The 13,169-nt window shown below is 45.4% G+C and overlaps 1 protein-coding gene across 2 annotated transcripts in view; it reads right to left on the bottom strand.

Moving 5' to 3' along the window:
- Positions 1-13,169, bottom strand: part of LOC311108753 (protein enabled homolog) — a gene marked incomplete at its 5' end in the record, with an annotated part of 147,876 nt that overhangs the window by 76,396 nt on the left and 58,311 nt on the right. For both annotated transcript variants that reach the window (XM_084151491.1, XM_084151490.1), the window contains one exon: positions 12,018-12,183. In XM_084151491.1, the coding sequence (XP_084007617.1) occupies positions 12,018-12,183 (166 nt within the window). The remainder of the gene's footprint in view (positions 1-12,017; positions 12,184-13,169) is intronic.

The following is a 13,169-nucleotide window of genomic DNA, read 5'->3' as shown; positions in this document are numbered from 1 at the left end:
CCGCGCCAAGTTTATTTAAAAAATCTATAATTGAATTAGAACATTCCTTTGGCTCTTGAAACTGAAGATATGTTGGTTTCTAGCTTTATTTTTCCTCTGGGTGGTCAGGCCAGTGATTTACATAATCTGTTCTAAAATGTATTGTTGATGAGCTCACTGAGGCACACGGCAGAGCAGAGAAAACGTAACGGGTGTCGGTTCGACTCCAGCCAGAGACTGAGAAGAACACAGCATAACAAATAGTTAATCTAGCTCCTATCAGAAATCAGCTGTACTGTACCCCGGCCAAGAATCACTCTGGACCCCTATTCGTTTTTAGCTGAGTCAGGTTCAGAGAGGCATTCAAGGCCTAGCTATAGATTTCACATTTGAATGTGCTGGTTCTTGGTCATGTTTTTTGGGGTTCATACTGCATGCTTCAAATGGAAAGGTTCTCTGAGGGGCCAACGCCACAACCAGACAGTCTATCTTCCTCTTATCGATTCTCTCCACTAAACAGATGCAGACAGGTAGCAGTCTCAGTCTAATAATAAGCGCCATTAAATCTTGAGTTTTATTTATCCTGTCTCATATTTGTGATAGATGTCAATGATCACATCAATACTAATCACACGGTGTGTGTACTGTTGCACTTCTCTGCTTGTAATGAAAAACCAGAAATCCATCAAAGAGCCTAATTAATATGCTCCAGGATTATGGAGGATTAAAGTCTGTCAGTGTATGAAGTCTGACAGAGTTATGAAGCAATATAGAAACATGTCCCTCTATGATCAACTTATTGACTTACTAAAGCAGAGTATGAATACAACAACATTTGTGACAACATAAATCCTATTGCAGGTACATTTTCAGTGTCATGCAGTTTAAAGTTAACTCTTGGGTTTGGGTTATACTTAGGGCCGGGACGATACCAATATCGTGATACTCATTAGTATTGTGGCAAGGAAACCAAACTTATTTAGGAAATGTTGTCATCCAGACTCACATGTATTTATTTTCCAAACTATAGCACACAATGTTTTACATACAGTAGGTTTTTAAAGGATCAAAGAGTTACAGTGAGGGGAAAAAAGTATTTGATCCCCTGCTGATTTTGTACGTTTTCCCACTGACAAAGACATGATCAGTCTATAATTTTAATGGTAGGTTTATTTGAACAGTGAGAGAGAATAACAACAAAAAAATCCAGAAAAACGCATGTAAAAAATGTTAGAAATTGATTTGCATTTTAATGAGGGAAATAAGTATTTGACCCCTCTGCAAAACATGACTTAGTACTTTGTGGCAAAACCCTGGTTGGCAATCACAGAGGTCAGACGTTTCTTGTGGTTGCCACCAGGTTTGCACACATCTCAGGAGGGATTTTGTCCCACTCCTCTTTGCAGATCTTCTCCAAGTCATTAAGGTTTCGAGGCTGACGTTTGGCAACTCGAACCTTCAGCTCCCTCCACAGATTTTCTATGGGATTAAGGTCTGGAGACTGGCTAGGCCACTCCAGGACCTTAATGTGCTTCTTCTTGAGCCACTCCTTTGTTGCCTTGGCCGTGTGTTTTGGGTCATTGTCATGCTAGAATACCCATCCACGACCCATTTTCAATGCCCTGGCTCAGGGAAGGAGGTTCTCACCCAAGACGGTCCATCGTCCCTTTGATGCAGTGAAGTTGTCCTGTCCCCTTAGCAGAAAAACACCCCCAAAGCATAATGTTTCCACCTCCATGTTTGCCGGTGGGGATGGTGTTCTTGGGGTCATAGGCAGCATTCCTCCTCCTCCAAACACGGTGAGTTGAGTTGATGCCAAAGAGCTCGATTTTGGTCTCATCTGACCACAACACTTTCACCCAGTTCTCCTCTGAATCATTCAGATGTTCATTGGCAAACTTCAGACGTCCCTGTATATGTGCTTTCTTGAGCAGGGGGACCTTGCGGGCGCTGCAGGATTTCAGTCCTTCACGGCGTAGTGTGTTACCAATTGTTTTCTTGGTGACTATGGTCCCAGCTGCCTTGAGATCATTGACAAGATCCTCCCGTGTAGTTCTGGGCTGATTCCTCACCATTCTCATGATCATTGCAACTCCACGAGGTGAGATCTTGCATGGAGCCCCAGGCCGAGGGAGATTGACAGTTATTTTGTGTTTCTTCCATTTGCGAATAATCCCACCAATTGTTGTCACCTTCTCACTAAGCTGCTTGGCGATGGTCTTGTAGCCCATTCCAGCCTTGTGTAGGTCTACAATCTTGTCCCTGACATCCTTGGAGAGCTCTTTGGTCTTGGCCATGGTGGAGAGTTTGGAATCTGATTGATTGATTGCTTCTGTGGACAGGTGTCTTTTATACAGGTAACAAACTGAGATTAGGAGCACTCCCTTTAAGAGTGTGCTCCTAATCTCAGCTCGTTACCTGTATAAAAGACACCTGGGAGCCAGAAATCTTTCTGATTGAGAGGGGGTCAAATACTTATTTCCCTCATTAAAATGCAAATCAATTTCTAACATTTCGGACATGCGTTTTTCTGGATTATTTTGTTGTTATTCTGTCTCTCACTGTTCAAATAAACATTATAGACTGATCATTTATTTGTCAGTGGGCAAATGTACAAAATCAGCAGGGGATCAAATACTTTTTTCCCTCACTGTAGGTCTACTTGTTTTTATTTTTATTTTAACCATGGGAAAGATTTTGCGATGCTGGTATCGTCCGGAGCATAAATAGAGGGTACATGACAACTAAGTGCTTATGAAAGTCTTATAAATGCTTCACGAATATCTTATCTAGTCCTTAGGCTACTACAGTGTAACCAGTTTGCTGCGACAGACGCAGAACAGGGTGCCACTGCCAAAATGGCCTTTCACTGTGTCTAATTATCATGTGAACCCAGTTCTAAAAAGAGTCCCTCCTACATGTGAAAGATACATCCTCAGGTTCAGATGGAGATGTGAATGGAGCCTGGCTGGTGTGGGTGGTGTGTAAGCTGTGTCTTTGAGTTGTGTGTGTGTCTACAGAGATGGTGTCTATGTGAGAAGGGCCTTTTTTCATCGTGTTGACATGAACAACAGCAGGAGAGCAAGGCCCTGTTAATGACCGGTCCTCCTCTCTCTGCCCACAGGACAGGAGATGTCAGGGTTCTGGGATTGCTGATAAAGCACATGCTGACCGGCAGCGCTACCACTCTCCCACAGGAGGAATCCTGTGTGTTGGATGGATTAGTCACACCTCCTCATTATACACAGTGTTACCGGGTAAACAGCCTCCCGTGACTCTGTGCACACACACGCAGTGTCTGCACACACACACACACTCCTGGGGTCTATGTGCTGTGCTCATCCATCACAAGACATTGCAAGGCCTTGAGGGTATGGATTCTGCAATGCTCAGTAGCTGTGGAGACAACAGCAAGACCTCACTACACTGGAGACTCACTGTACTATAGAAACCTTCGTCATCACAGGAGAGAGACTACTGGATCAGTATTTAGAAACTGTGATGTGTGTTTTTGGATACATCTACAGCCATCACACACAGTATACACCAAATGTTAGGACGAAATGTCAAGGCAAACTAGTGAGTGAGTAAGTGATTGCAAGACTGAGGGAGTGAGTGAGGGCCAGTAGCTCTTTATTGCATTGGTAAAATGAAACAAATATCATAGAGGCTTTTCCACTGCGTTAAATCCCTCTGCTCTACAGCAAGTAGCCTAGTAGACAGGAGGACCGGGGTCAGGCATTCCAGAAACAAGACCTTCACAAGGTCTATAGGGGGCAGGAACTAGGTCAGGGCTTATTGCTTCTGGGGGAACAAATAGAACAGAGGTTTTTCATTAGGTCTTCAAAGAAAGAAAAAAATCCAATAGTGAAATAGTACGATTGCACTCAATCGGTCATTGACACCCTCTCCATCAGAGACCACCACGGGATCAGTTTTCTGAGGTGAGTGAGGCGCTCTGCTGAGAGTCCAAACCTCCTGGATTTACTGGCCGTCATTACGGTAGGAAGCTCTGCGAATCAGGAAGCCACTATGGCCTGTGTGCTTATGTCTGACCGCCACACACACAGACACACACCACAGCGCTCTGTCTGAATCACTGGATGAATGGGTCCTCACCAGAAACACGTCACCGAGAGAATAAAAGCCTGTCAGCTGAGTCCAGTAACTAACTATTATGCTCCAGGGAGAGCTGACCATTCCAATAAACTGGGATACTAGACTTAGAATAAAAATAAGCTTTTAGAGTTTGTAACCGGCCAACTGACATAATGATATGCAAACTGTAGCTGAAACTGCATTGCCTCCTTTCTCCACATGTCTGAACTGTCCTACGCTCCTCCATCCTGCTCTCCCTCCATCTCCCCATGGGCCTCTCCTGAGACTGCTACAGTATGTAACAGGATCTGCCACTGCAGCAAAAGCCCCTGGTCGTCTCCTCTGTGCCTCTGGATCAGAGAGGGGCAACTTTAATGGGGGTGGGGGCCACAGAAAAATCTGAACTCATCATGAGGGGCCAAAGTTGCTCGCAGGTTTGTGTACCAACATCCATCCCATTTTAGTGGGCCCCATCTTGACAGTGGAGATAATATTTTGTAAGTTTAGGAGTTAATTTCGTGCAATTCTACACATTTTGCTATACGGAGGAGAGAAATGTTTGCAGTTGTTAATGTGATATCTGAGTGAGAGTGACTAGCAAAAATCTATGGGGGCCCCCCAGCCGGTAATTTGACCATGATAAGGTAATTTAGCGAGCTAAAAAATGTTAGCAGACGTGCTAATTGACTGACTGAAATTGCACCTTGTATATTCTACTATTCTCAAGTTGAGACCCCGACTCAGTTCCTAAAAAATATACACTGTACAAAAATATAAACGCAACATGTAAAGTGTTGGTCCCATGTTTCACGAGCTGAAATAAAAGATCCCAGAAATTTTCCATACGCACAAAAAGCTTATTTCTCTCAAATTTTGTGAACGCACTTGTTTACATCTCTGTTAGTGTGAATTTCTCCTTTGCCACTGCCTAGCAGTGCGGTCGCGTTCTTTGTTGTGTGTGTGTGTGTAAATAGCCTGTTTTTTTGTATTTTTCATACATATTTCCCTATCACACTTCATCCTTCTACAAAATATACTTTCCTGCAACCCGCCTCACTCAATGTGGAACGGATTCTATTATTGACTTACATTTTATCTACAATCTCCAGTTGAAACTAGCTAGCCAGCTAACTAGCTACTTGCTATTAGCCACCGTTAGCGGTTTTCACCCAGAACATCTGCATTTTCTGCCGGAATAACTGAATCACTGGACATTAACACCGGATCGCAACTAGCTAGCCGCAACCGAATGGATGTTGCTGTTTGGCTGATCACCACTGCTCCATAAGCAAGCACCAGTTAGCCGTGAGCTTGCCTCGAGCCAGGCCCATATCCCGGCTATCTACCGCTCTGTCTACAGGACGGGAGTAGCCAGCTAATTAGCTACTTGCTATTAGCCACCGTTAGCGGTTTTTCACCATTGTCCGTGGCCTGCACTACCTACCAGCCAGCTCCAGCCTGGACTATTATCGGCCAGTCTGCACTGTCTGCACAGCGCGTTATCGACCCAGAACATATCAGTTTTTCTGCCGGAATCACTGAATCGCTGGACTTTTAACACCGGATCATCGCAGCTAGCTAGCTGCAACCAAATGGACGTTGTTGTGGCTAATCAACCTTGAGCTAGCCTAAAGCCAGGCCCATCTCCCGGCTATCTACCTCTCTGTCAACCGGACGGGACCTCCTAGAGTTGACACGGAGCCCCGCCGATCCAACACGACTGGTCTGCCGACGAAATCGTCTGATGTGGTTTCAACAGGCTTCCCGTTATGACGTTGACCACAAAGACTCATCTGCTAGCCCCGGCCCGCTAGCACACGCTAGCCGTGGCCTCTTGCTCGCCAGTGCTATAGCAACCCCCGAACTACCTCCGAACTCTCCTACTGCTGTTCACCGGACCTTATGTTAACTCAGCTATACAGCTGATGCCTGCTGGACTGTTCCTTTTTACGGTACCGCATCCTGTTTATGTTTAGCCTCAGCCCAAACGTTGTTGCCATTACCAGCTGTTGTCTTAGCTCTCTCGAATAACACCTGTGATTGCTTTATGCCTCTCTCCCATGTCAATATGCCTTGCTTATTGCTGTTTCTGTTATTTCTTATTGTACTATTTCACTGTAGATCCCCCAGCCCAGCTCAACCTGCCTTAGATAGCTCCTTTGTCCCACCCCCCATACACACGGAGACCGACTCAATCGGGGCCTCCAGTGATGCTATCTCTTTCATCGTTACACAACGCTTAGGTTTACCTCCACTGTACTCATATCCTTCCATATCATTGTCTGTACATAATGCCCTGAATCTATTCTACAACGCACGGAAATCTGCCCCTTTTTTTCTCTGTACTCAATGCACTAAAAGACCAGTACTTAAAGCCTTTAGCCGTATCCTTATTCTACTCCTCATCTGTTCCTCTGGTGATGTAGAGGTTAACCCAGGCCCTGTAGCCCCCAGTATCACTCCTCCTCCCCAGGCGTTATCATTTGTTGACTTCTGTAACCGTTAAAGCCTTGGCTTCTTGCACGTTAACATCCGAAGCCTCCTCCCTAAGTTTGAGTTATTCACTGCGTTAGCACACTCCGCCAACCCTGATGTTCTAGCAGTGTCTGAATCCTGGCTTAGGAAGGCCACCAAAAATTCAGAAATGTCCATCCCCAACTACAACCTTTTCCGTCTCGATAGAACTGCCAAAGGGGGTGGGGTTGCCATCTACTGTAGAGATAGCCTGCAGAGCTCTATCGTACTATCCAGGTCTGTGCCCAAACAGTTTGAGCTTCTACTTCTAAAAATCCACCTTTCCAGAAATAAGTCTCTCACTGTTGCCGCTTGCTACAGACCCCCCTCAACCCCCAGTTGTGCCCTGGACACCATATGTGAACTGATCGCCCCCCATCTATCCTCAGAGTTCGTACTGCTTGGTGACCTAAACTGGGATATGCTTAACACCCTGGCCAACCTACAATCTAAACTAGATGCCCTCAATCTCACACAAATTATCAACGAACCTACCAGGTACAACCCCAAATCTGTAAACATGGGCACCCTCATAGATATCATCCTGACAAATTTACCCTCTAAATACACCTCCGCTGTCTTCAACCAGGATCTCAGCGATCACTGCCTTATTGCCTGCGTCCGTAATGGGTCCGCGGTCAAACGACCAACCCTCATTGTCACGCCCTGGCTCTGGGGACTTTTATATGTTGAGCCAGGGTGTTAGTTTCTATGTGCTAGTTTCTGGGTGTTAGGTTCTATGTTTCGTTTTCTATGTTCTTGTTCTAGTTTATGTGTTTCTATGTTGGCCGGGGTGGTTCCCAATTAGAGACAGCTGTGGCTCGTTGTCTCTGATTGGGAACCATACTTAGGCAGCCTGTTGTGCACTTGTCTTTTGTGGGATCTTGTTCCGTGTAGGTTTGTGTGTTTATGACCGAGGACTTCACGTTTCGTTTTGTTGTTTTTGTTGTTTGTATCGTGTTGCTAAGTACACATTAAAAAGATGTACGCATATCACGCTGCACCTTGGTCCGTTACTTATGACGATCGTGACACTCATCACTGTCAAACGCTCCCTAAAACACTTTAGCGAGCAGGCCTTTCTAATTGACCTGGCCCGGGTATCCTGGATGGATATTGACCTCATTCCGTCAGTAGAGGATACCTGCTTGTTCTTTAAAAGTGCTTTCCTCTTAATCTTAAATAAGCATGCCCATTCAAAAAAATCAGAACTAAGAACAGATATAGCCCCTGGTTCTCCTCAGACTTGACTGCCCTTGACCATCACAAAAACATCCTGTGGCGTACTGCATTAGCATCGAACAGCCCCCGCGATATGCAACTTTTTAGGGAAGTCAGGAACCAATATACACAATCAGTTAGGAAAGCAAAGGCTAGCTTTTTCAAACAGAAATTTGCATCCTGTAGCACTAACTCCAAAAACTTTTGGGACACTGTAAAGTCCATGGAAAACAAGAGCACCTCCTCCCAACTGCCCACTGCACTGAGGCTAGGAAACACTGTCACCACAGATAAATCTACAATAATCAAGAATTTCAACAAGCATTTTGCTACGGCTGGCCATGCTTTCCACCTGGCTACCACTACCCCGGCCACCAGCTCTGCACCCTCCGCTGCAACGTGCCCATGCCACCCCCGCTTCTCCTTGACACAAATTCAGACAGCTGATGTCCTGAAAGAGCTGAAAAATCTGGACCCCTACAAATCAGCTGGGCTAGACAATCTGGACCCTTTCTTTCTAAAATTAGCCGCCGAAATTGTGGCAACCCCTATTACTAGCCTGTTCAACCTCTCTTTCGTAACGTCTGAGATCCCCAGAGATTGGAAAGCTGCCGCGGTCATCCCCCTCTTCAAAGGGGGTGACACTCTAGATCCAAACTGTTACAGACCTATATCCATCCTGCCCTGCCTTTCGAAAGTATTTGAAAGCCAAGTTAACAAACAGATCACCGTCCATTTCAAATCCCACCATACCTTCTCCGCCATGCAATCCGGTTTCCGAGCTGGTCATGGGTGCACTTCAGCCACGCTCAAGGTCCTAAACCATATTATAACCGTGATCGATAAAAGACAGTACTGCGCAGCAGTCTTCATCGACCTGGCCAAGGCTTTCAACTCTGTCAACCACTGCATTATTATTGGCAGACTAAATAGCCTTGGTTTCTCAAATGACTGCCTCGCCTGGTTCACCAACTACTTCTCAGATAGAGTTCAATGTGTCAAATCGGAGGGCCTGTTGTCTGGTCCTATGGCCGTCTCTACGGGGTTGCCACAGGGTTCAATTCTCGGGCCGACTCTATTCTCTGTGTATATCAATGATGTCGCTCTTGCTGCTGGTGACGCTCAGATCCACCTCTATGCGGACGACACCATTTTGTATACATCTGGCCCTTCATTGGACACTGTGTTAACAAACCTCCAAACGAGCTTCAACGCCATAAAACACTCCTTCCGTAGCCTCCAACTGCTCTTAAACACTAGTAAAACTAAATGCATGCTCTTCAACCGAACACTGCTTGCACCCGCCCACCCGACTAGAATCACTACTCTCGGCGGGTCTGACCTAGAGTATGTGGACAACTACAAATACCTAGGTGTCTGGTTAGACTGTAAACTTTCCTTCCAGACTCACATTAAGAATCTCCAATCCAAAGTTAAATCTAGAATCGGCTTCCTATTTCGCAACAAAGCCTCCTTCACTCATGCTGCCAAACATGCCCTCGTAAAACTGACTATCCTACCGATCCTTGACTTCGGCGATGTCATTTACAAAATAGCCTCCAACACTCTACTCAGCAAATTGGATGTAGTCTATCACAGTGCCATCCGTTTTGTCACCAAAGCCCCATATACTACCCACCATTGTGACTTGTAAGCTCTTGTTGGCTGGCCCTCACTATATATTAGTCGCCAAACCCACTGGCTCCAGGTCATCTATAAATCACTGCTAGGCAAATCCCCGTCTTATCTTAGCTCACTGGTCACCACAGCAACACCCACCCGTAGTCTGCGCTCCAGCAGTCCACATCTCTGAAGCTGGAGTCTCTTATCTCCCTCACTAACTTTAAGCGTCAGTTGTCAGAGCAGCTTACCGATCACTGCACCTGTACACAGCCATTCTGAAATTAGCCCACCCAACTATCTCATCCCCATATTGTTATTTATTTTGCTAATTTGCAACCCAGTATCTCTATTTGCACATCATCTTTTGCACATCTATCATTCCAGTGTTAATACGAAATTGTAACTATTTTGCACTATGGCCTATTTATTGCCTTACCTCCATAACTTACTACATTCGCACACACTGTATATATATTTTCTGTTGTATTTTTGACTTTATGTTTTGTTTACCCCATATGTAACTCTGTGTTGTTGTTTTTATTGCACTGCTTTGCTTTATCTTGGCCAGGTCGCAGTTGTAATTGAGAACTTGTTCTCAACTGGCTTACCTGGTTAAATAAAGGTGAACAAAAAAAAACACCTGACAGGTGTGGCATATCAAGAAGCTGATTAAACAGCATGATCCTTACACAGGTGCACCTTGTGCTGTGGACAAGAAAAGGCCATGTGTATGGCGTTGTGTGGGTGAGCGGTTTGCTGATGTCAACGTTGTGAACAGAGTGCCCCATGGTGGCGTTGGGGTATGGTATAGGCAGGCATAAGCTACGGACAACGAACAGAATTGCATTTCATCGATGGCCATTTTAATGCACAGAGATACCATGACGAGATCCTAAGGTGCCCTTCATTCGCCACCATCCCCTCATGTTTCAGCATGACAATGTCGCAAGGATCTGTAGAAGCTGAAAATGACCCAATTCTTCCATGGCCTGCATACTCACCAGACATGTCACCCATTGAGCATGTTTGGGATGCTCTGGATCGGCGTGTACGACAGCGTGTTCCAGTTCCCGCCAATATCCAGCAACTTCAGTGGACTACACTAGTACTGCACTCAGCCCTCTCAACAAACACTCTTCCTGCATGGCAATGAGGTCCTGGGAGATCGCACTGATGTTCTAGGAGCAAAACACTGGATCCTATAGTGATCCTCCATCAACAAAGGAACAGCAGTAGACGGTGTGAAAGTATATCCACTGACGAACATAATTACAGTGAAATCAACTAAATCACAACAGTCTGATGCACTGAGGGAGATACTCCCAGACAGGTAGAGTAAACTCTTTTAGGACAAATGCTGGATCAAATCAGACCAAGCTAACCATCTGTTTAGTCCCAACCAAGGCAGGATTATATATATCTATTCTAAAAACGATTCACTCTTAAAGCTGAAAACAGTCTGAGTCTATTTCAGGGGATCCATTTTCAGGGTAGAGAGAGATAGGGTTGCAGAGAGGTAGCTCGCTAACCAGTGTATTTGTAATGAGAATAACAGACGACACAGAGTTTGTCAGTTCCTGCTGATATAACTGAATTTAGAGGGGTTGGGGGGGAAATTCTGCTAAAAACTCAGGAGACGGGTTCGGGCGAAGGCCATCTGTAGTGTATACACACAGAGGGCTACCAAACACCAAAGACACAACAATCAGCTCAAACACTAATCCACCAATCAGACCGCTGTAGTCTGGTGCCGTGGAAATGATTCAGCAGAACTTGGTGTTGTGTTTCTCGAAATATGTCTTCTATTTTTCCTGAGAACAGGCAATCCTCTAATTTTCCACAAAAATGTTCCCTTCATTAAATACAGATGTGTATTACTGGCTGCCTGGCCAGATCATATCATATGGAGTAAGGCAGTAAGCTAGAGTCAGAGGAGAGGAATACAGGAGACTTACGTTACCTCTCTGGCATGGATCTACATTGTTGTTGCTCTCTGTTGACTCTATAGCTAACCATAGGCTTTACTCTTGGACCAGGGACAAACAGACAGACATATTGATTGATGTTTTTGAGACCTTGGCTCTGCCAGTCCAGACATGGCTGGTGACTGATGGAGCAGCAAAGCTCTCAGATTTGTTTTCAATTACAGCACTGGGTCATTCCTGAGAGACACTGGGTCATTCCTGAGAGACACTGGGTCATTCCTGAGAGACACTGGGTCATTCCTGAGAGACACTGGGTCAATCCTGAGAGACACTGGGTCAATCCTGAGAGACACTGGGTCAATCCTGAGAGACACTGGGTCAATCCTGAGAGACACTGGGTCATTCCTGAGAGACATTGAGACAGGCAAGATGGCTGCCAGACTGCTTTCCTACTGACACAGGTCAGACGGAATAAAGTATAAAGAAGTCTAGAGTCATCAGATCAGTGCACTTTTCAGCCACATGTGAAATCCCAGTCCCACTTTAAACGACGCATATAGGCTTAATATACTGTAGCATTTCTATTCATATGCATGTAAGTCGTCAAAAGCACTACTATGCTTCACACATCATCTAGGTCTAGTCCCAGTGAGTCACCTGATGGTCCTGTATTTTGCGTCCCACCACCCGGAAGGCGTTGTTGCCTGTGTGGTGGTATATGTGCACTCTGCTGAAGCCCGTGGAGCCGCCGGCTGGAACCCATTTCTTATTGGCATCGTCATACACCATGACAGCGGCCCGCGCCTGACAGATACTCTGTTCACTGCAGAGAGAGAGAGAGAGAGAGGAGAGAGAGACACATTAACAAGCAGCAGTACACAGGGGGACATTGGTTTTTACCTCAAGTAGTAAGGATGAAATACCCCTCCAGATGATCAGAGTTAATCAAGCATGGCCAATCCAGCGCCGTTTGTGGTCTACTGAAAGTCAGGAAGTGATAGAGTGGCTGTCTGGGAGGGAAATGGTATTGGAGGAGTCATTTATGGAATGACATTGGTCATGATTAAAAAAGAGAAGGGTTTAAGGGGGGAGTCAAAAATCCATAAAGATATATCAGGGTGTGGGAGTGTGCAATACACATGATACAGTCCACCTGCAGAAGGGAAACCATACAGCCTAGGCCAGACTCCTGCCTGTCCACAGTGAGAACTGACAGGCACATCGAACCACACAGGGCTCTGGTCAAAACTAATGCACTATACACTGAGTGTACAAAACATTAAGGACACCTGCTCTTTCCATGACAGACTGACCAAGTGAATACAGATGAAAGCTATGATCCATTGTTGATGTCACTTGTTAAATCCAATCGGTGTAGATGAAGGGAAGGAGACAGGTTAAATAAGGAATTTTAAGCCTTGAGACAATTCAAACATGGATTGTGTGTGTGCCATTCAGAGGGTGAATGGGCAAGACAAAAATATTTAAGTGCCTTAGAACAAGGTATGGTAGTAGGTGCCAGGCGCACCGGTTTGTGTCAAAAACGGCAATGCTGCTGGATTTTTGATGCTCAACAGCTTCCTGTGTGTATCAAGAATGGTCCACCACCCAAAGGACATCCAGCCAACTTGACACAACTGTGGGAAGCATTGGAGTCAACATGGGGGGTGCAACTAAAAATTAGGAAGGTGTCCTTAATATTTTGTATACTCAGTGTATAGGCTATAGTAGTGGGTGCCATTTGAGACTTGTCCAATGACAGTTGTGTAGGGTGATCCCTGACAACTGTTACCGACTAGCAGGACAAAA

This window comes from Coregonus lavaretus (assembly GCF_964263955.1).
Source record: "Coregonus lavaretus genome assembly, chromosome: 33".
Taxonomy (NCBI): domain Eukaryota; kingdom Metazoa; phylum Chordata; class Actinopteri; order Salmoniformes; family Salmonidae; genus Coregonus; species Coregonus lavaretus.
This window is presented reverse-complemented; position numbering and strand designations above follow the sequence as displayed.